The 23,836-nt window shown below is 34.6% G+C and overlaps 1 protein-coding gene across 1 annotated transcript in view; it reads right to left on the reverse strand.

The window, feature by feature from the left end:
* LOC136031308 (cullin-5-like) overlaps positions 1–23,836 on the reverse strand; it is a 97,122-nt gene that overhangs the window by 1,931 nt on the left and 71,355 nt on the right. Inside the window, exons 10-13 of the mRNA XM_065710768.1 lie at positions 23,586–23,716; positions 15,219–15,391; positions 10,074–10,235; positions 1,947–2,189 (exon numbers count right to left, since the gene is read on the reverse strand). Coding sequence (XP_065566840.1) covers positions 1,947–2,189; positions 10,074–10,235; positions 15,219–15,391; positions 23,586–23,716 — 709 coding nt within the window. The remainder of the gene's footprint in view (positions 1–1,946; positions 2,190–10,073; positions 10,236–15,218; positions 15,392–23,585; positions 23,717–23,836) is intronic.

The raw sequence follows: 23,836 nt of genomic DNA on the forward strand, positions 1-23,836 counted from the left end.
TTGGGGTAATGTTCGTGCATCGAATCCCCCACTTTTCATAATTAAAAAAAAAAAACGTCGTTTCCCCCTGTCGTTTACATTATTATATACCCATCAACTCAAAGAATTATGGGCTGCTCAACAGTGTCCGCATAAACTGTATAGAGAAAGTTACTTTAATCATTGGTTTGATAACTAGTTAATGATTTATCAGAAGACATCAACTAAAGACTAGGGCCAGAAAAAGAACTAGAAAGAATGAATTGAAATAAAGCTTGTAGGAGTCTTGGACAAAATTACCCATTGTCCGACCCTCACAAAATAAAAGACATTGAGATAATTTTGATAGTTCGTCGAAGTTACTATTCAGTAAGCAGATAAGGTTTAATGGTGTTAAATTAAACATCTATAATTATTGAGTAGTTTTTGAGCGTAATATTTCTAAGAGTTCAGTAAATACTTTTTCTTCACATTTTGTGTTGATACGAATACCGGACGGGGGCTTCAAGAAATGGGACACGAGAAACAACTCGGAGCCCGAGTCTCAAAGAACTGAATATTTGACACAAATGCGTCCTCACTGCCTAGTTTTGACTCTTAACGACCATGCCTATGGATATAATAAGCTTTTAGAGCAATATCTCTCAGACGATTAAACCTACATAACTTTCTATCGACATATTTCCAGATTCTTCTTTGCTTTCATATTCTTCTCATCAGCAGTATATTCTTTGACACACCCCTAGTTTTCTTCCAGGGAATCTTAGTGCTCGATAGTCGGGGTAATGATCATTTTAAAAAAAGATAGTAGAGATCCTAGGTAATAGTAGAGAAATTATTACAGGCAATAATTGTCATTTATTTTAATCATTATTAAGTACAAATTTACCACTTTTCGCAGAATTATTAGTAATTCACCAATGCACTGGCTGAGATCAATTGACGATTTAAGTATAATGGTGACTCAGCTGAGAGACAGAGGAGAAGCCGTTAAGAGATCTATCAGAGGACTTCAACCAAGCTCTGTCCCCTTTAATTGATATGTACTATGAGGCTGGGCTTTCCAAAGAGCAAGTGCTACATTCGAAAATTGTTTCTGATCCTTAAAATTTGTTCATCATCCAAAATAGCTACAAATTTAGTTATCATGGAAAGTCTGATCTTCAGTGAAAACTGATGCCTGATATCATTTCCGCGCATATAAGAGTGCTAAGTTTAAGTCTTTGTACACAGAAATGGAAGAAGCTGAAACTCAAGTTTTCTTGTGCTTCATTTGTATCGAAGTTTATGAACTTTACTTGGAGTAACTTTTTCACTTTTTTTCTACTTCGACTGATTCATTTCGCCTGATTTTTTTTTTTTAAAAAAAAAATAAAAAAAAAAGAATATCAGAATTTTTTTGGATGTCACAAGTATTGTCCGCCTGGGCCATTATCACCAACGACAGACTCGTACAGACTAAAACATACCCACTAATGATCCACACACTAACCTAAAACCCAGTGTTTTAAACTATTTGGGATGCCACAGATGCTTTTTCACACTAGCGTTGTATTTCATTACTCTCTTGGCATAATTTAGCATGCAACTCATTTCACCAGCTGCATCGAAATCTTGTCCGAACCGTAAAAATAAATTGAAAAAAAAAAACTCATTGGAAATTTCAAGTTTCAGAAGACGCATTTATTTTGGAAAATATCCTGCTTTCTAAGGCCAAACATATGTACTCAAGTTCTTTTGAAGATTAGTTTTTCTTATCGATTCAATCCATGTTTCCATTCTTTGGGGAATTCACAGATCCAGCTAGGTATGAGTAGCTCTACATTGTAACTGCACCCGCTACATGCCTGTTCTAACTCTGGACTTACTACTTAAATAAAATATCTATTGAAAAGCACTGAATTGTAACTTGAATTAAAGAAATATTTGGAAGATTTGAAAATTAAAATACTGAATATTATAAGTACCTGTGTTCTAAGTGCTCTGAGCTCCATAATTGCTACATTTTCTTCATCTTTGGTTTTTTCTGTCACTAATTGTAATTTCCCAATTAAGTTCACTTTTCCAAACTTCTGAGCCTTCCCACCTCTGATAAGTGCAAATTCTTGATTCACCCAAAAAACGGTAGAATTGGCGAAGTCTTTCGGACTTTGGCACTCTGGGTAATAGGATAGCACTTGGCGTTTTAACTTAGGAAACGCCACGAGCGACTTTACCAAAAAAAAAAGAAATAGAAAGAATCAATGAAAAGTTATTCTGTATCACAAGTGGTTCAGAATATGTGATTACTATGATAGTGTCGGTTGGGTAGTTGAGTAAACAATGCGTTACTCAATCAAGTTTACTCAATCAAAATCAAGTTTTTGATTCTTCTAAAACGAAACTGTTATGCAAGAGAGTGGGTGCTCTTCCCGTGGAACATTCCGCTGGGATAATTTATAACTCCATGGAAATTTCCTCCACATGCAAAACTGAGCAGCCACACAGAAAGTACAAAATGAACACCTCGAAATACCTTTTAAATGATATTTAACATAGCTATTTCGGTAAAAAAAAAAATAATTGGATTGAATCAAATAGTTCGTCGCATTTTCTGAGCAAAAAGTGGACGAAACAAACGAGACAAAAAAAAAAAAAAAAAAAAAAAAAAAAAAAAAAAAAAAAGGACAAACACAGACAACGCGGAAAGTAAAAGAAATAAAATCCAAATTGAAGCATTTTTGAGGATAAGAGCTTGAAGCCTCCACACGTGAGCTCTCCAATTGTTTCGTAGTTAGGGGGGGGGCTGATGCTGTTAAGGGTGCATTGTAATGCTAAAACACATAACTCTCATTGAGACGTCAGATAAATATAGAGTTAGTTCCAAGGGAGGGAAAGGTAGGTAGAAATTGACACATATTCCCTCTTGCTTTCCAAGAATATTTCTGGTTTACGTTGTTTACTAATAGTTTCAAGTTTCTCTGCTCAAGAATGATTCTCTGTATGAAAATCAGCAACATCATTTTTTTTTTTACAAACCAGACAGTATCACCATTTAAATCTGACAAAATAAACCATGATTTAAGCAAACTTACTACTTCCGTCCGTTGCAGATTTCTAAATACAAAAAATAGCAATAGACATCTAGGAAATACAATAACAGAGCAGAAATATACTTGGTTTAAGTATGTCAACGTTTTTAATTCAAAACAAAGCGCCAAAATATATATTAAAACCATTTTTATCAGGATAAAACCTTTTCCGTAATTTACCAGTAATACTGCTGACAACTAAGCGCAGCCCAACACCGCCGGGGCCAAGACACCGAATAGCCGTTTCAGTTTCAAAGCTGTTTTTAACTAAAGAGTCGCCACTCCTCGACAGGGAAAGCCTTGTGATAGACTGGTTTAAACTGCAGTTTTAAGAGTTATTCCTCGTCTACTTCCAACGTATCAGCTTGTATGTTGCAATAACAGACTAAATCCAGTCTATAGCATTTCTGAAGGCTACGGACTTTTTTTCTTCTTTTTTGTTTATAGTGTCTATCCACTAAAAATTGTAAACAATAAGTGTCTATTTCCGGATTGCAGCGGTAGCTAGCAACCTAGTAGGAAATTAGCTCAAGAGTCGCCGCTCCTTTGCGGGGAAGACCCTGTCATAAACTGGTTTAAACTGCAGTTCCAAGAGTTATTTTTCGTCTACTTACAACGAATCAGCATGTATGGTGCAATAGCAGACTAAATCCAATTTATAGCATTTCTGAAGGCTACCGATTCTTTTTTTTTATATATATATATAGCGTCTATCCACTAAAAATTGTAAACAATAAATGTCTATTTCCGGATTGCAGCGGTAGCTAGCAATCTAGTAAGAAATTAGCTCAAGAGTCGCCACTCCTTTGCGGGGAAGGCCTTGTGATAAACTACAGTTCCAAGAGTTATTTCTCGTCTACTTCCACCGTATCAGCATGTATGTTACAATAACAGAATAAATCCAATCTATAGCATTTCTGAAGGCTACCGACTATTTTTCTTTTTTTTCCTATCCACTACAAACTGTAAAAACAATAAGTGTCCAAGAAACAGATCATTGGCAAAACGGATCTCGTTTTAATGTCTATTAAATAATAAAACAAGTTATTTTTACTGATAGTAAGGAGCGACATTAAAACTTAAAACAAATAGAAATTATTCCGTATATGAAAGGGGCTGTCCCCTCCTTTACGCCTCGCTCTTTACGCTAAAGTTTTTTATTGTTTTAAAAAGTAGAGTTGTGAGAAAGAGTCAAACTCTAGCGTAAAGAGCGGGGCATTGAGGAGGGGACAGCCCCTTTCATATACGGAATAATTTCTGTTCGTTTAAGTTTTAATGTCGCCCCTTACTAAAAAAAAAATCATTTAATTTCTGAACGTTTTTGAATTAATGCAGGTTTTGATCTTGGCTCAACGTACATGAATAATTAAAATGAAATCTGCAGATTAATTTTACTTTTTTTGGCTAAATGACTTTCTCAAAGTTTTTATCGAAAGGTTTTAAAAAAAAGGCGGGAGAGTGGGCCTAGTTGCCCTCCAATTTTTTTGGTCACATAAAAAGGCCACTAGAAATTATCATTTTACTAGGTGTTGGGGTGGCGCTTGTCCCGGTCTGTATATACATTCGTTTTTGAATTGGTATATAATGAAATGAATTTTGTGTTTTTTTCCTTTTTTCTTTTTAGTTTCTTTTTGGTTTTTACCTTTTTTTCTGTTTTCTTTTTAGTTTTTTTGTAGTTTTTACCTTTTTAGTTTTTTTTTTAGTTTTGTTTTTCTCCTTTATTTTTCAGTTTTTTTCCTTTTTTTCTTTTTTTTTCTTTTTTAGTTTTTTTTTAATTTTTTTATTAGTTTTTAGTGTTTTTCTTTTTAGTTTTTTTTTGTAGTTTTGACCTTGTTTTAGTTTTTTTTAGTTTTTTTAGTTTTTTCTTTTTTTTTTTTTTGTAGTTTCTCAGACCTAGAACCTGGAACATAACGCGTTACCAACTCAGCTACTCGGGTTTGAATACATTCGTTTTTGAATTGGTTTATGAAATAAATTTTCTGTTTTTAGTTTTTCTTTCTTTTTTTTATTTTTTTTTGTAGTTTTTACCTTTTTTAGTTTTTTTCTTCTTTTGTATTCAGGGTTGAACCTTTCAGATCTACAACCTGAACATAACGCTCTACCAATATTAGTTACGCGCCATTGTAGTTGTGACCCTGTGTCTTTTAGTTTTATTATTGGTTTTTACCCTTTTTTAGCTTTTTTAGTTTTTTTCTTTTTTCTTTTTAGTCTTTTTTCTTTTTCAGTTTTTAGTTTTTTTTATTAGTTTTTAGTTTTTATTTCGTTTTATTTTTTTTTCGTTTTTACCTTTTTTTAGTTTTTTTTTTAGGTTTTAGTTTTGTAGTTTTTACGTTTTTTCTTTTTTTTTCTTTTTTAGTTTTTTAATTTTTATTAGTTTTTTTAGTATTCTAGCTTTTTTAGTTTTTTTTCCTTTTTAGTTTTTTTGTAGTTTTTACCTTTTTTAGTTTTTTTCTTCTTTTGTATTTAAGGTCCGAACCTTGAATCTCTCGAACCTAGAACCTGGAACATACCGCGTTACCAACTTATCTATATCAGCTTGTATACTTTCGTTTTTGAATTGGTATATGATGAAATAATTCAGACGTCATATGCGGACAGACAGACAGACAGACAGACAGACATAACCCACAAACAACTTATTTTTATATATATAGATTTACGAACGTTTTTCTTAGTAATAAATATAAGCAACTTAAAAATTAAATTACGTAACGAATTTACGTAATTCGTATATTTTTATTACGTATATGAGGGGGTTCGCCCCCTCGTCAATACCTCGCTCTCTAAACTAAAGTTTTATTTTGTTCCAATTCTTTAAGAATGACCCGTAAATCACAAGAGCCGTTTAATTGGAATAAATAGCTCTTTGGAAATTACTAAAAATACTTTAGCGTAAAGAGCATGGTATTGAGGAGGGGACGAAACCCCTCATATACGTAATAACTTCTGTTCTTTCTAAGTGTTAATGTTCCTCCTTACTTTCAGTTGAAAAAACTTTTTTTTAATTTAATTTCTGAATGTTTTTGAATTAATACAGATTTTGATTTTGGCTCACCGTACATGAATAACTAAAAAGAAATTTGCATATTAATTTTTTTTGTGGCTAAATGGTTAAACGATCAAACTTTGAGAAAGCCATTTAGCCAAAAAGAGTAAAATTATTATGAAAATTGCATGTTAATAATTCATGTACGGTGAGCCCAAAGTCAAAACCTGTATTAATTCAAACACATTCCGAATTTAAATAAAAAAAACAAGTTTTTTTCAACTGAAAATGAGGAGGAATATAAACACTTAGAACGAACAGAAGTTATTACGTACATGAGGGTTTCGTCCCCTCCTCAATACCATGCTCTTTACGCTAAAGTATTTTTAGTAATTTCCAAAGGGCTATTTATCAAGGAGGCACACTCGTGCCTCTATAAAGAGGCGAACCACGACAATGTTAAGCGATCTTCGGTTCCAGTAGTCGCAGAGGGATGGGGAGGGATGCATTTCGTAGCCCAAGCTCCAACTAGGAAACCTGCCAAATTTCATCCCCCTCCGACTTTTCCTTCATGGGGAAAATCTGGCCGAAAGTTTCGACCCACCAACCCCAGCCCCCCTTTAACGTTGTCCGATCGGGCTGAAATTCACAAGTTAAGGTCCCCTAGGGCCCAGGAGCTTATCCGCGAAATTTCAGCTCGATCCGATAACTCCTTCCCTGTTTTCCAGAAACCACGCATAGCCACTTAATTTTCATATTCTTTTTTTCTGCCACGCCTACAGGTCACAGCCGACATCGGATCTGGGTGTACAAAGACTCATTCGATGCGGAATTCTCCGAGTAAGATTCCTTGAAAGTTTCGTAGGAAAATCTTAACCCCCCGAAAGTTTCGACCCCCCAACCCCCCCCCCCTTTAACGTTGTCTGATCGGGCTGAAATTCACAAGTTAAGGTCCCCTACGGCCCAGGAGCTTATCCTCGAAATCCTTCCTGTTTTCCAGAGACCACGCATTAGCCACTTAATTAACCCATTTCTCCATAAGAGCCCATGTTAATTTGAAATTTTTAAAAGTTATTTAAAAGTTATATTTACACACATGCAGGTGGTTAGCTCAGTCGGTAGAGCGTGGGACTTTTAATCCTCGGGTCAAGGGTTCAAGTTCCCTATCGAGCGGTTTTTTTCACAAAATATGAAAAAAACTTCGTTTTCTTAAAGAGTTAAAGACCTGGACTGCTTATCATTTGAGCGATAACAGAATATTAGATTCTTATGAGCAAAAGAAACATTTCGGTCATTCTATCTATTTTTTTTTCTATTTTATACAATGATTTAAAAGTGGGGGGGTTGGGGGGCGGAAGCCACCCAACTTCCTCTCCGAATTCCTGTACGAGGAGTAAAGGAATTATTAAATTACATCCACCATGGATTGTAGAAAAACGTACAGAAATAATATGAAAAAAACTTCGTTTTCTTAAAGAGTTAAAGAGGCTGCGTCCCAAAGTCGAACCTTAAAACGTACAGGAATTAGGAGAGGCAGCTGGGGGGCTGCCGCCCCCCAAACCCCCCGCTTTTAAAGACTCTTTTGTACATGTTTTTTGTTGGGGGGGGGGGGGGGCTGCCGCCCCCTAACCCCCCGCTCTTGGCTTTGGAAAGGCCCTCTTTTAATTAACAAAAAATTGAAATGAATGAATAATGGAATAACTTCGAAAAATGTTAAACACAAGAGGACAGGAGAACCATTGCGCCGAAACTAGTAGTTAGTAACAATGAAGTCCCCCCCCCACAACAAAAAATCTGTACAAAAGAGTCTTTAAAAGCAGGGGTTTGGGGGGCGGCAGCCCCCCAACTGCCTCTCCTAATTCCTGTACGTTTTAAGGTTCGACTTTGGGACGCAGCCTCTTTAACTCTTTAAGAAAGCGAAGTTTTTTTCATATTATTCTAATTAAACGGCTCTTGTGATTCAGGAGTCATTCTTAAAGAATTGGAACAAAATAAAACTTTAGTGTAGAGAGTGAGGTATTGGCGAGGGGGCGAACCCCCTCATATACGTAAAAAAAATATACGAATAAAGAAGTTTGTTACGTAATTAATTTGTAAGTTGCTTATATTTATTACTAATAAAAACGTTCGTAAATAAAATGATAAGTTCTAGTGGCCTTTTTAAGTAGTACCTCTTCGTAAATACCGTAATGTCTTTCCTCAAGAATAGACCACAAATAGTAAAAGATAAAAATTTATTATCTGATCCCCCCCCATCAATTTACCGTGAATACCTCAAGAAGCATTATTGAGACCCCTTTTACTCCAAGTAAAGGTTAATGAAACTGGTAATGAAACTCTGTCGATTCTTTAAGTGTCAAGAAAAACACATATTTAGAGATATTCCCTTGCGAAACTAGTTTATTCTTCATAGGAGGCTAAGAACCGAAACTTAGAAGTAATTACTCCTAATCCTGACAATGAAGTTCCTGAAATCTAAACCCATTTTTTAGACCCTATCAAATACGAAAGGCTAGTGGAACAAGTTAAACTCCTTCATTTCACAATCTCCAATAATCTCATGTGGAGAATAGATGCTTCCAATACCGTCAGACAGACAAACATATGGGTCTCCTTGCCTAAATTTTGAATTTAAACCTATCCTTTGTCGGACCTTTATTTCAAAATGTATGTGTGGTTTGATGTCAATACCTCTCCAGCAAGCTTGGTGACAAAATCAGATCACTCCGGAAGTATTTGCTTAGGATCATTAACAGAAAGAATAAAATCTAATGACCCTTATTCCTTAAAACCGCAAGATTTGTCCCCTTAAAAAATATGGATGGTAATCGCTTGCGCACTGCCAAATCCACCGTTTCTAGTGCCTACACTGTCGACATTTTCCCTAATTTTTAAGACCAAGCATGACCCCATCTACTCTGCCTAGCTTCATTTGCTGTCCCAACTTAATGGCCGATCCATGCTGCTACTGAGAGGTTCAGAAGGAATTTCATACCCTTTATCGTGGAGAACCTTAACAAGCCGATGTATGACCTGAAATAAATACTGTTGTTTCGTCTCTATTTTATTGTTTGTCCGTTCATTGTTCGTTCTTATATTGCCCCCTGTTTTAACTTGTTTTGTGTTTTTTTTGTTGCTTTATGAGCAGTTTGATGAGAAGTTTTGACTGCTTTATTTTCACCTAAAAATTTTTTCTAACTACCTATTATTTTTTAACTGTCTTTTACTCTTAATGATTTTTGACTCGCGTTTTGTCTATGACTCTTGTTTTGATTTTAGCATTGTTTGACCCGAAATGCGAATTCGCCTTTTCTACGGCTCATGATAGTTGATAGTTGTTTGTTAATAAGTATTAATTATATTGTCTTACAATAAGACTTTACACTTTTAATTGAATGTGTAAAACAAAACAATTGTTTCAATTTAATAACTAATTAATTAATTTAATAAACGAAAGAATAGTTTTCAGGCTAAACAGCCAATTATGAGAAGTAAGACAAATTAATTAAATACTAAAATAAAAAAAATAAAAAAACTGTTAGAATACAAATAGAACACAACTTCAAAAATATTATCTGGTCCCCCCCCCCTTCTATCATAAACGAGATGAAATAGAGACTATGTAATTTTCTAATATCAGCAGAGCCAAACATCTCCTCAACAGACTCCTAGCATTCCAAATACCCCTCGTGGTACAGAAATATGCTTTTCATAAGATTTCTATAGAATCAGGCTAATACGCTGCATAAATTAACTAGCATTCCAACCTATTTTAAAGGAATTGGAAAGGTCAAGTTACAAGATTCCAGAAGATGAAGAAAGAAAAAGAAAGGCAGGGATGCACGTACTAAAAGATCAACTTTGCTACCTGACAGAAAAATTGCTATTCATGACATCATGTTGTCTGCAGACATTATAACTTTTTGTTTGATATTAATTTTAGTAGAGCGTAAATTTCTGGTTCTTTCCGGAAACAATTTTTGGATGCACGAATGGAAATGTGAAAAGAAAAAAAAGCAACAAAAGTAGATGGGTACCCATATGGTTCTCCGCAATTCAACATCAGGTATTTCTGTAGCTAATCGCAGGCTTTCAAAGGAAATTTTGTCTTTCGGCCTTTCATTCCAAGCAAATAATACCGCCATTTGAAAGGTAGTTACATCCAAGTCATATTCGCCAGTTTCATTACTAAAATGTATCTGCAAAAAACAAACTTCTATCTTTTTCTATATAAAGACTGTTACAGATAATAAAATAAATAAATACACAGGTCAGTTTCATTTATGTAAAATTTGTTCAATGTCTTAAAGCTTTAATAGGCTAAAAACGCAAAATGAGCTAAAAAATGGTACGAATTCCCAACTGCCATGCACACGGATATACATATAGTAGGTTTGACTAAGGGAAGGGGAGGAGTCTCAAATTGGGCGATACATTAAAACAGCATACGACAGATATGACAATACGCAACAAATCGCAAAAATAAATACATTGACTAGTTGCAATGTTCAACAATAATGGCGGTAGAAAAAGCTGGTGGGGACGAAAGACAGCAAATATATCTTAACCATATTCTTAGAGACAATATTTAGACATTTTCAGAGATGGTTAATAGATTCTTGAGACATTTGCAAAGAGCTATTTAGAGACAGCGAAATATAGCATGTCTTCATATAGAAAGTGAAACCTTTGGTTAGGGTCAAGACCAACATAATGATCCTGATCGAGTTATTTCATTGACATAGTTCCACTTTCGAAAAGGTATCCCCCCAAATTGTGAAATTTTTATCCTAATAATTTTTCATGGCTAGCATTGAACTTTAATATTTTGAATCATCTTGAGAAGCATATTCTCTTTGTTAAACTCAATACTGAACATCGTTTAGCATAATTCCGCAATAGCATAAATATCGAGTTATTCTTTAGTTTTAAGTCACATTTTCGCTTGTTACCAACCGCAAATTTTGTAGTGCAACATTTTTGTTAGTGTAATTTGTTGCTGTTACTTGTTCTATGCCTTTTCTCTAGGTGTTTAAAGTTCTCATTCAGCAGTCAATGAGTGAACTTGTTTGACTGTATTTAATCTAACGCAGCGTATGCAATGTAATGTTTGTGACTCTGTGAATACTCGTGATAGCATCGAGTCACTTTAATTGATAATCGTATAAGAAGGATTTTTCTTCATCCTGTAATTTTTGGCCAGTGATTTCTATTTTAAGAAAATTCCTGATTTGGGTGCTAGCCGTGCACTTTTAACAGCATATCTAAATTGCACACTGTGAACCAGCATAAGTGAAAAATAAGTTCATATAGGGGTAGGCGAATAGTCTTTAATTTCATTCCATTATTATGGGAAATGAAAGTTCTGAAGCCGAACTGGCCAGACATGACAATAAACAACAAAGAGAGATAAAACTCCACAAAAAAACCTTAAACGAGACTGCGGCCAGTAGAAGGGGAAGGCTAAAATAACACGGATATTTTTCCTGTATCCAAACTAGGCGTCCTCAGCACAAGATAAAAAGAAAAAAAAACACTAAACTAAAACAAATAAAACCACCACCAATAATAATAAAGACCATTGTCGCTACTGATCCACGTAAGGAAAAGATGTTCTCATTGAAGTAACTCTAATAGCTTCTTTTCCCTACGTGGATATACGTGGATATGCGTTATTTTAGTCTTTCCTCTCTACTGACCGCAGTCTCGTTTGAGGTTTTTTTGCGGAGTTTTATCTCTCTTTGTTGTTTATTATTACGGGAAAGAAAGATAGAGGTAAACGTAACTGAATTGAAGCTGAATTATCGGACTCCGTGGTGAACTCTGATGCACTCCAGCATAACGTCTTGGAGATAAAACTGATTTAGGGGCAGTGGCCAATTGAGTTACAAAGGTAGAAAATAAAAATTATGTGCTTGAGAATGAACTTGCAACAATGAAATCAGAATTTCCGATTTTGAAGAATATTATGGCGGGACAATCGAAGATGATTAATAAATGTAACGAGGAAGTGAATTCAATAGTAAGTCAATCGTTTGTTGGAGAAAATCGCAATAAAATGTGTAACTTGTTATTTTGAGACCTAAATGAAGTAGCTATTAAAGATACCAAGTCACTGATTTCGGATCTGCTGGTGCATGAATTGCCATTAAATAGCAGAAATTTGCAATCTTTTAGTATTGTTCAGTGTTCTAAAAAGTCTGTAAAAATCAAGCTGGACAATACATAGGTTCTATTTTGAGTAATGAAAACTTAAAGGGAAACAGTTCAGTGTGCATAAGAATGTTTTTATTCGCGATGATGTTACGCCTCATTTGCGCATTGTGCGCAAGGAACTTGGTATCCACAGTGGAAAAAGGAGTAGAATTCTGGGTAACCCCTACCTTACCCCCTGTTATTCGCGTAAAAAAAACAACACTGTAGCTAAAGTGTCTTGGTACAAGGGTCTGTTGATACGGTAATTTGTGTAATTTGGTTAAGTCTTATTAAGGTTTTTTGGTGTTAGTTTTTAAGTGATCTTATGATGTTGAGGTTTGTGTGAATTACTAAGTTGCGAGCCGCTGCGTTAGAAGCTTGATAGACGAACGGCTTACAGACAATATTTTCATTCTTTTTCTTATTAGCGTTTTGAAGTGGATTATTTTTGTTTTTCTTTTTTATGTCTATTTGTTATCTTTATTATTACTGAAACCATGTACCAAGATTTTTTTAAATTTAATGACAATGGACAGTTATGATCGTGATTCCCTAAGCATTAGCCGTCTTAATAATCTGGAAGCTTCTAATGTAGATTTTGGAGGTATATTTACGGAGCAGCTGCATCGGGGTTATGACATTGGGATAGCAGGGCAATATAATCTATTAGTTCGAAATATTTGTTTAAAGATGGAATTCTATCTGAGTATGGTGATGCGAAAGGCATCAAAGTCTTCTAAATTAATTGTCAAGGGCTAAATTCTTCGTTTAATTTTTTAAACGAAATATGTGAACTTTCTATTTTTCAGGTTGTCGGTCCTACTGAAGCCTTACTTACTAGTCTTACTGAAAAGTACACTGGCCGGTAGTGATTTACTCAATCTTCTTGTGTTAAAAACAACGTTTTCTTATATTTCTGATGTTTTTACTTCCATTATTAATGTGTGTTTGAAACGGGAAACGTTTCCTGATTGCTTGCAAGTTGCTAGGATAACTCCTACTTTTAAAGGCGGTAATAAGAATGATCTTGGAAATCATCGGCCTATTTCGGTCTCAGCTATTATTTCTCGTGTTCTAAAAAATTGTATTAACACTAGAATATATGATCATTTGGAACTGCATAAACTGTTAAATTAATTCAATTTGGTTTCAGGAAGGGAAGAACTACATAGATGGCATTATCATATATAACTTCGGTAATTAATGAAGCTCTTGATAATAATCTTAAAATAGCTTGTTTGCTTCTGGATTTGATTAAAGCATTTGATACTGTTGCCCACCAAATACTATTGCGAAAATGTGAATTTTATGGACTAAGAGGGGTTACTTTGGCTTTGCTTTGTGATTTCCTCCAATATAGAGAGCATTATGTTCAACTTAATGGATTTTCGTCAAGCAAAAGTCTTGTTAAATGTGGTGTCTCCCAGGGCTCTGTATTAGGTCCTACTCTTTTTTTATTTTTATTAATGATCTGCCCAATGCTGTTGCAACTACTTCTAGAATTAGGGATTTAGTCGATCCTGCACCTTCTATGTCCAGGTTCACTACACCCTTATTTGCTGATGATGTCACACTGACGTGTGTTGAATCAACTGAACAACATCTTACCTTTACAATTAATGCAGCAATGACTGAGACATGTCTATGGTTGAAGGTAAACCGGCTTGTCCTAAATATAAATAAGTCAAATTTTGGTATGTTTTAACGGTATCCAAATTATTATTCTTGTATGAGCTGCGTGTGGGGTTGCTTGGTATTATAGCTTCGAACAGACTGACATTGATGGAATTAAAACTGAAAATATTTTTATTTATTTTTTTTTTTGCTTCGGGATCATGATGTTATGTTGTTTTAATTGATACTGTATGTAATCAATGTATGATTTATTTATGTAAGGTTTTTCCGGTACACGGTTTCACTCTTCTGTTTATTATAGATTAACTTTATTTTTGTTCTTTGTTTCTATTTTTTTCTCTCTCTCTTCTATTTTTTGTTAGTAGCACACCCTCGCAGGCGACGCTTCTGGTGTGCAACCATTAATTTCGTCTCTGTTTTTTTTTTTTGGATAATAAATTGGTATTACTCCTACTACTACTACTACTACTCTTGTATATTTTGCACGTGTCGTAGATACTAAATATTAATTCCCCCTTCCTGTTTGTCAATTACAGATTAACTAACAAATTTCTTCATTCCATTGGGCCTTTGCTTTGTCTTCTAATCGCTCACACACGCTCTACTAATACATCATTACATTGCAATTTTGCTTTGTCCTCTCACCACAATTATCGTTTTGCAACATTTTTGTTTGCAATTCCATGTTATATTTGCTGTTTCTTGTTCCAAGCCTTTTCTTTTGCTGTTAAGAGCAGTTTGTCTTAATAACAATATGACACAGGCCGAGGGGGGGGGGAATGACGTAATTTATGCTCTTTAAATGCATAACAAGTATGACGTCAATCACGTGATTTTTTCTTCTTCAATAAATAAGGCTCTAAGCACATTTTCCCAAACCGTGATCTATCTAGATCGTTCTTTCAGGCCAGAAAATCCAACGGTGGCAATTTTCAAAACTGAAGCCGTTTTTGAGGAAAAATGTATATTGCTTGTTTAATTTTAGACTCTATACATGTAATATGTAGGCTTTAAGATTCATATCTATCTAATCTCTCAAATATCTGATTTTATCTAATCTTATCTAATTTTATCTCTCTATGTTTCATCAAGCGACTGCGACAATTTTCATATCCAATTACAAACATATTTTAATTAAAAGTGTTAAAAGAATATAATTATTATGTACATGGGTTACTCAGTGTGTTTCTTAGAATAAACACTCCAAATTTTATAAAAGCACATTAGTTTGGAAGTAAATCCTCAACTAAGTAATATAACTTTACTGTTATCAGGGTGATATTGCATGGTTACTAACCAGCCTGTATACACAATTATACATATAAAGACATAAATTTCCGCTTTATGCTTACAGTTCCATTTGACATGTGATGATGCCATTGAAGCTTCCGACCAGAATGATGACGCTTATAAAAATCTTCAACTTCAGGGACTATTTCTTCTAATTCCAATGGCAAAGATACAGGAACTCTGTCACCACTCCTTCCCCAAGCACCCCAATTCAAAATTTTTATATTGATTACATCTGAAAAAAGGTAGAGGATGAGCAGAAAGAAAAAATGGTATTATATAATTGAAGATCTTCAGTCAGTTAGTAAAATATTTAAAAATCGATGGGTGGTATATCCCACTAATCAAACTGCTCATACTGGCTTTCAGAATGAAATATGAGGGACAAAAAGATTTAAAACTGTATCTACTTGTATCTAATTTATCAAAAACTTAGTCCGGATACATCTTACTTGTAAAGACAAAGACCAAACTGTTTTTCTATCATGTGAAAAAACAAGTGGTTATATGGAACGTGAAATTTTTCTGAAGACAAAACAAAGCCTTGACGAATATTAAGACGACACGACCAATAACCGTGAAAATAAAAAAAAGAGAGAAAAATCTAGCTCACGATCTAATTACTTGAAAAAAATATAGAAAACTAAGATTAAGAAGAGACTTGGCTTCATCATTTCAAATGAAGTTTTCCAAACCTTGTTCCACAGAACTTCAGAACTTCAACAGAGCTTCATAACTTCTTGTTTCTCATTCGGTTATTCATTTCTAAGAAATTGCAAAAATTCACATTTATGAATATTTTCTAGAGGATAATATATTTTGGAAAGAATCGGCTCGCTGAAGAACTCAAACACGAGGATTTAGGAAATTTTATTACAATAGACGTATTGATTCGCACTGACCTACTTATTTTAGGGCTATAGTTCCAATTTTTTGCCATTCAAGGCAGTATTAGTCTTTACAACGAGATATCGTTTATCTATACTCTTAAGTTGGGCAAAGGATTCTATTGCCATCTAACATTACTTCCTGCGAAAATACATTAATTTATTGTCCATTACTTTTTTTTACAGGTATAGCAACTTCTTTTCATTAGTTTATTTTCGAATTCCACAACGAAGTTTTCAATATAAATAGGCTCACCCTATCTTTGTCAAATGGTGAAAATAACTAGCTATTTTAGTTTGCTGCTACCGCTGCAGTTAGCGTTTATTACATTGCAACAAGAAGCTTAGGACTATCTCAGTAAGTTCCCAAAAAGTCACAGTTTTGGCTTTTTTAGGGGGGAAGAAACAATTCTAGAAACAAGAAGATGAACTACCACTAACCTTATAATTTTTTGACAAAGACAAAAAAAGTCATACGAAACCAGAGCTTACCTGAAAACAGTGATTTAATGATTGATTTCAGAAAAGTCCCCCTCCCCCCTCCGTAACTTCTTTACTGTTCATACGATAAAGGTCAGTACGGTCTTCGCTATTACTTACCTCAACTAAAGATGGAAATAACCCTGGTAAGGATATTGAGCGGCAAGTAAATTGCTAAAACATCGGCAAATTACTAGAAAAACAGACGAAAATATAGAGTAAATATTAGGATTTATTTAAAGGGCGAGAAAAAAGTCCTCTTCTCCTTCTTTACCTGGTGAAGATGCATCTTATTTGATAGATTTTTGAATTTATGCAAAGCTTTTATATTGAAAGAAAGTGTGTGTAAGGTCTTTGACACTCTAAACATTCGACACTACAATATCGAAAAGAAAGAACTTCTTAGGCATGGACTCTCAAAGTGAATTCTGATTCCGTAGATAGATAGTGATAGATTTATTCCAACAAAAAGACATATACAATAAATATGCATACAATATTAACAACTAGAGAAACAATCAACATCAAATACCCTCCGCAACGCTCTATGACCGGAAATGTAGGGAGAAAGGAACAAAAAACAAAAAACAAACAAGAAAAAAATTACAAAAAATAACATTAGCAAAACAATGAACATAAAAATAACTTACTGCAAGGCTCTATAGGAAACAAGGAATTTCGTGTAGAAAATTTAGCGATTTCGTCTCCTTTAAACGTAGGGGGAATTTTCGCTGCCAGATGTTAGGCAACAGCTATAAAAATTTGGCGGACGCCCAATAGTTCACGCCTTCCAGAGAAGTCTTTTAACCATTGTTGATACTTACAGAGTCAAAACAACGTTTTTATCATAATGGTCTGACACTGTTGCTTCAATAATTCAATAAAACTGCCCCAGTTTCAACACGCAAGAGATAACACATATAACAAGATCCTGCAGCTTCAAAGCTAAAGTATAAGCGAGAGACTCGTCTTTCCAAAAATAAGTAGAAAGCCAGATATGGGGCTGCACTAAAGACGACAAAGTTCAGTCTAGAAACAATCGACTCCGACATCACCATCGAGAGCATGTTCTTACACCCAATGAAACTTACTAACGATGTTTTTTGAGAAAGTATATAAAAAAGTAGGTCCGCCTAGCTTTCCATTGTTTCTGTTAGGCTCCACCACGCCTTTGAAATGTACTTCACAAACTTGTGCCACGGTGCTAACTTGTGTTTTGAAAAGATGCAAAGTCTTCACATTTTAAGGACTATCCGTGGAAAAAGTAAAAGCTCAATGACCAGATTTGCAATATCATCGACAAGAACTTCTATAGCTTTATGATATGTGTTGTTCACGACATGCAGGTTGCAGCTGTCAATAAATAACAGATGCTTGCCTGTGTCTAAATTTTCCTGTTCCCTAAATAATTTGAAAACTTTCTTGTTAACGCAGGCCCCATAAATACTCAACATTATCATCTATTGCTGCTTAAGACCTGTATTCATCATTATCTCAAGTAGACCCTCTCTCAACTTATCACTTTTTGCTTCCCCAATAAAAGATGTTTCAAGGTCTCTGCTTACAACCAAGTCTTGCTGAAGAGAGAATTACTTAATACGCATCTGAAGCTCTTTATGGCTGACAAAATTAATCGTTTCGTCATACTCTAATACGTGAAAATCAAAATCCTTGACGTCTTTAAACAATTTGTTCCGGAAATACGGGTGAAGAGTCCCTCTTTAGCCAGATATAATAACCAAATTTTCAACGTTTAGTAAATATACTAAGTACAGGTACAATTTGGCTCTCAGGTAAAGATGTAATTCAGACTGTTCTGGCAGTCATACTATCAGGTAATTTTTTTTAGAGCTAACGACACCATTAAATGGGACTTCGTAACAACATTTGCTAACCTAGAAAGTGGGCAATGACAGGCTTTCATTAGACGAGGGACTGAGGAAAGTAAATAAACTAAAAATATATCTCTAATTATATCAATATCCTTTTACCAAACATTTAGCTATCACAGTTGTACTCGATTATGCCTACATCTGTAGGATACTAAACGTTTTCCTGATGTTTACTCCTGGATAATCATTCCTATCTTCCAGCCCCATAGTAAGAGATGATTGCATTATACCATTTCGCTTATAAAGGGTCACATTAACTGCATGGTCCCTGGAACCCCAATCAGGTGTTCCTACTTTTTCCCTCAGGAAAGATCTACCTTTTAGTGGATGGCAAGAGAGATCCACTCATCAGTTGATCTAGAAAAAAAATATGGAGCCCTGCTGTTAACCATACTGAAATCAGCCTATTTGCTTGTTTACTACAACCACGTACATGTAGTGATAAAGATAAGTTATACAACTGAATTGCACTGCTGTGGCTCATTAATTATTTGGTCATAGGTTATAAACTTTAAACTCAACCTGCTTGGGAGCATACTTCATTACAGGGGTGTTGTCAATTACCAGTACTAAATTCCGATTTCTAGCAATCAGGAACTTATTATCCCATTCATTCTTAACAGTTTGAACAGACTAGCATAAATTGGGTCTATAATTACAGATCCCTACCCAGAAATGCTGAAAAACTACCTTTGGAATATACCCAGCATACATATTTCTGCAATATGTAAAACGTCTGATTTTGCGGAACTGACTTAATATCATATTAATTGTGAGTAGTAGTAGTAGTAGTAGTTGACAGATTTAATAGCAAAAACTTGATAGCTATCGCTGATTTGCGTTTCTTTACAACACATTCAAAATCAAACTACACTTGTAAATATAGATCAAACTATAAACATTAACTCTTATTGTACATTTTGACGAAAACCGGGACGAAAGAATTACCATATCGGTTTGTTCTTGCTTTAACGGGAACTAGCTTATCTTGCTTTCTCGTTCTAGATTGTAGAGGTTGATCAGGTAGAATATCATGGTGCTGAGATTTAGAAAGCAAGAACTTTCCAAAACTCATCATCAGAGTTTCGTACCGGTTTTGGAGTGACGGCAGTCCTAGCAGTTCCAGAGCCTTATCGTAGGGAATGTCACGGCGGCCCAAGATGATCGATACGGCTCGCTTCTGAACCGATTCAAGCTCCTGACAAAGATACACTGTTCTAAGTGTTGAGGACACCCAAACAGGGCACGCATATTCCAGAATGGGGCGGACGTACGCTATGTATGCATACTTAATACTCTCTGTGTTCGCACTGAACCTACGCATACCGTTTAAAGTCTGTAGACTAGCGTTTGCATCCGTGCGGTTAAAGAAGGCCCTATATTAAAAATACAAGTTGCAGAATCCCAAAACAGGATTTGATATGCAAGTAAGATAACTTATTCCTGTAAGTTAATCTGCAAATTAAATGGGAGGAATAAAAAGTAAATTTACGAGATAGCTAAGAAATAAGTATATCACTAAATTCAGAATTGAATCATCTATCTGAATAAAACAATCATTTTCCCAAGAAATTTAGAAAATTTTGTGATTTCAAAATTCAAAGTTTTCATATTTCACAATTTTCAATTTCCATAATTTGATGAACCTAATTTCAGTTTAGTTTTTAGAATGCTCCAGATTAAAGTCTAGACCTTCCCACCAAGAATCCCTAGAAATTGTAATCTGCATAATGTTTTATAATTTTTGTGTCTATATTGAATTTATGTATGACTTACTTTATTTATATAATTTTTTTATTCTGCTTTTTTTCTAACTGTTTCAAATTACTTAGCTGTTTTTAAATTTTAGTTTATATATTTCTAGATATGTTTGACCATAGCAGGGTAGTGATGTGATATGGAGACTAATGTCAGTGATTTAAACAGAAGCACTTTACAACGCCTTAGTGCAGCCCAATGATATTTTTAAGTGTCGACGTGGTCTGTGCCAAATATATGTCTGTGTGATTCTCAAAGTGACATGGCTCCACTTAAAGCACAATGTTTAATAGAGGATCGCGCGTATTTGAACAGTTGATTCACTCAAATGTACACACGTAAAAAAAATTGGGGGACAACACATAATATTATAGATTTCCATTTACAAGAAGAACCCCTAGTTACAGCCAATGATCTGAATAAATTTCTTTCCTCCATAGTTAAAAGCCTCCCTCCCTTCTCTGTTAATAATTCTTATGATCCACATTCGCCCAATTTCTCTATTATTTTGCCCTCAGATGTTGAAGCAAAAATCAAAAACATTAAAAAGTTCATCACCTGTACGCTAGACATCCCAATTGTACTAATTAAAGCCTTTGCAGACATTCTTTCAGAACCTTTGTCCGTATTTTTTAATGAAATTACCTCTACTGGTAAGTTCCATGATTATTGCAAATTAGGTTTTATTACTCCCGTCAAAAAGAAGGATAACAAACAATGGTTGGGTAACTTCGGCTGGTGTCCGGCCCATTACTCTTACTCCGGTTTTTTTTCCAAGTTATATGAAAGCTTTTTAGTTGATTGGTTGAAATAAAAAACAATCCGAAATGTTGACAAAGGCAATTCAGAAATTTGCACTCTACTACTACCACACAGTATCTGGTTCACCTCTTGGACACTATATGTAATAAACTTGAAAAACCCAATACCTGGCTTAATGTTACCACAGTTGACTTACAAAAACGCTTTGATGTAATTAACCATAATACGTTAGTAAAAAAAACTAACCAATGACTTTCTAGTTGACCCCTATTTAATAAGAATAATTTCGTTCTTCCTTCCTAATAGAACACAAGTCGTCAAATACCTGAATGTATATTCTGATCCCCTTCCAATTTATAATAACGTGCCCCAAGGAACCCTCTTAGGCCCAATTTTATTTCTTACCATGATAAAATCTTCCCGGATAGATGGAAATTCGTTTACGATTTAACTGTCTCAGAAACATGTTTCAAAAATCGAAAAAGTAACCCAAAAGACATCTTGGAATCAATATCAGATGAAACTGCTGCTAGTGATATGAATGTCAACCCTTTAAAGTCAACAGTTTTAACAATTAGTTTCCTTAAAACTCCACCTGCTTTCTCCTGTCCAATCCCCCCTGAAATGTATGTTAATACTAAGAAAATACTAGGCGTTACCCATCTCAAGCCACTTAAAATAAGATTGTTACATTAACGATTTCTTAAAACGTACAAATACTGCATTTTCTCTCCTCAGACTCCTTAATCAATTTAAATTCCTAAATCGCATTGTTGGGGCATTTCTTTTTCTCTTTTGTACGTCGTACACTCGAATACGCTTGTCCTGTTTGGCATCCTGGAATCTCCAATGAATTGTCAGGCAGAATAGAGGCAGTTCAAAAAAGGTACCTAAGAATTATCTTCAAAGAGGGTAAAGTGCCTTACATTTCCCTTCTTTGGAGAGCAAATCTAGTTACCCTTAAGGAAAGGAGAGCACAAATTTTCTTGCGTTTTGCCCACAATGCTATACATAACCCTCGTATTACTTCTCTTTTCCCTAGTGAACATTTACCCTGCCCCCCTCCTAACTCACCCCCACGTTCTGTTTCAAGAAATATCCCCCTTCTTGCCCCAATAAGTTTCCACTGAAAGATATAGAAGAACGTTCATCCTTCACATGATTGAAATTTTAAATCGATACCCCCCACCTTCTCACTCCACTTTTATCTTAAAGTTTTTTAGTTTATTTTACAATTGCGTACTTTGTAATTCTTGCTAGCTAGATTTTTGTTTAAATTTGTTTTCCCCATTTGAATTTTACGAGTTTTTTGTCGTTTGACTTTTTTATTGATTGCAATTTCATGATTTTATGACACTCACCACTTCTAAAATTTTTGCTTTTTTTACTGACACTAAAGTGCAAATTTGGCTCTTTTGGGCTTGTGATTGCGGCTTTGTTGAAATAAAATCTTATCTTACGTCAACTAAACAACAACAACAACTAGGGGAAATATGGAACTCCGCCAGTGATGAATATTTTCAATTTCTGACAGGAGTTTTGCAAGGACTTACTGTTATATTTCGATACAGCATTCAATTCTGATTTGCACGGAACGCTTAATAATATTTCTTAGCTATATTATTACGGTCTAATATTCCAAACGAAACAAATAAATACACAAGCAAAAAGTGTAAGTAAAAAAAAAAATAATGTTTGGTAGAGAGAGATACTACCATCTAAGCAAATCAATTTACGCTACGAATAACGATGGCAGGATGGGCAGTAACGAACCAAACAAATGGCAATGAAGAACTGCCATAAAGAAAATGAGGAATTATTAACTTTACAGATAACAGAGAGTTTTTAAGGGTCACTGTGACTTTAGTGACCAGCGTACGTACCATGCAATAATAATAATAATAAGTTTATTTTAAACCAAGCAAAAAAAGAAAACTTTTTCTTGCCTAAAGAGATATATATCTTCCTATCTGTGGCAACAGGAATCCCTGTCTAAGGCCATATATGTTTCTATTCTTTCTTTGAAGTTATAGGTTTACATTATCACGGAAAATGAACTTAGAATTGGGCTCATTGATAAGGTTTACATACGATTTGACCAGGGCCAACACAGCATCGCGAAACTCGTAAATTACCAAATAAACGACGCGGTATAAATAACGCCCTATATTTAAGAGGTTAAGAAAACTATCCCAGAATTAAACAATGCAAATTCAGATAAAATTCGTGAGATTTATCGAAAGTTTGTTTACAGTTTATAGATTTTATAAACTTTAAATGTATCAAAATCTTGTAAACCTGCTACTAAAGAGTTCAAAATTGTGAATGAACTTTTCTTCAAAATAAAAAAGATATTGATTACAAATTCTCTAATTTACTCTAATTAAACAAACTACGTAACTTAAGCAACACCTGTATTTCTCTTCTTTCTTTTAAGTCGTAGCTTTATTTTGTCGCAAGTCTTGACTTAAAATTTACCTCACTGATGAGATATGTTTGTAATTTGATTAAACTTTGGCATAGTGCAGATTATGCGAAACGCGAGAAAACACTGAAACTGTACGTTTTCAGATATCTTAAAAAAATTAAAACTATATTTCTTCCCACTTCAATAAAGTATACAAAACCACTATATAGACACTAAACTTACCGGTGGCTACCTCTCGAGATCTCTTAAATTCTTCCTTAAATTCACGATTCAAGTCAGAGGATACTTTGATGTCTTGGAACATTCGAGCCAACTTATGGACAAAATCAGCAGGCATACCCACTTCTCGTAACCTATAAACAACATTTCATTAGCTTAATATCTTTCCGAAAGTAATAATCTAAATTAACACCTAACGCAAGTCTTGAACAAAAAAAAAAAAAGAAAAAAGAAAGAAAGCACATAGCGGTATC

Source organism: Artemia franciscana, chromosome 1, assembly GCF_032884065.1.
Source record: "Artemia franciscana chromosome 1, ASM3288406v1, whole genome shotgun sequence".
Classification (NCBI taxonomy): Eukaryota; Metazoa; Arthropoda; class Branchiopoda; order Anostraca; family Artemiidae; genus Artemia; species Artemia franciscana.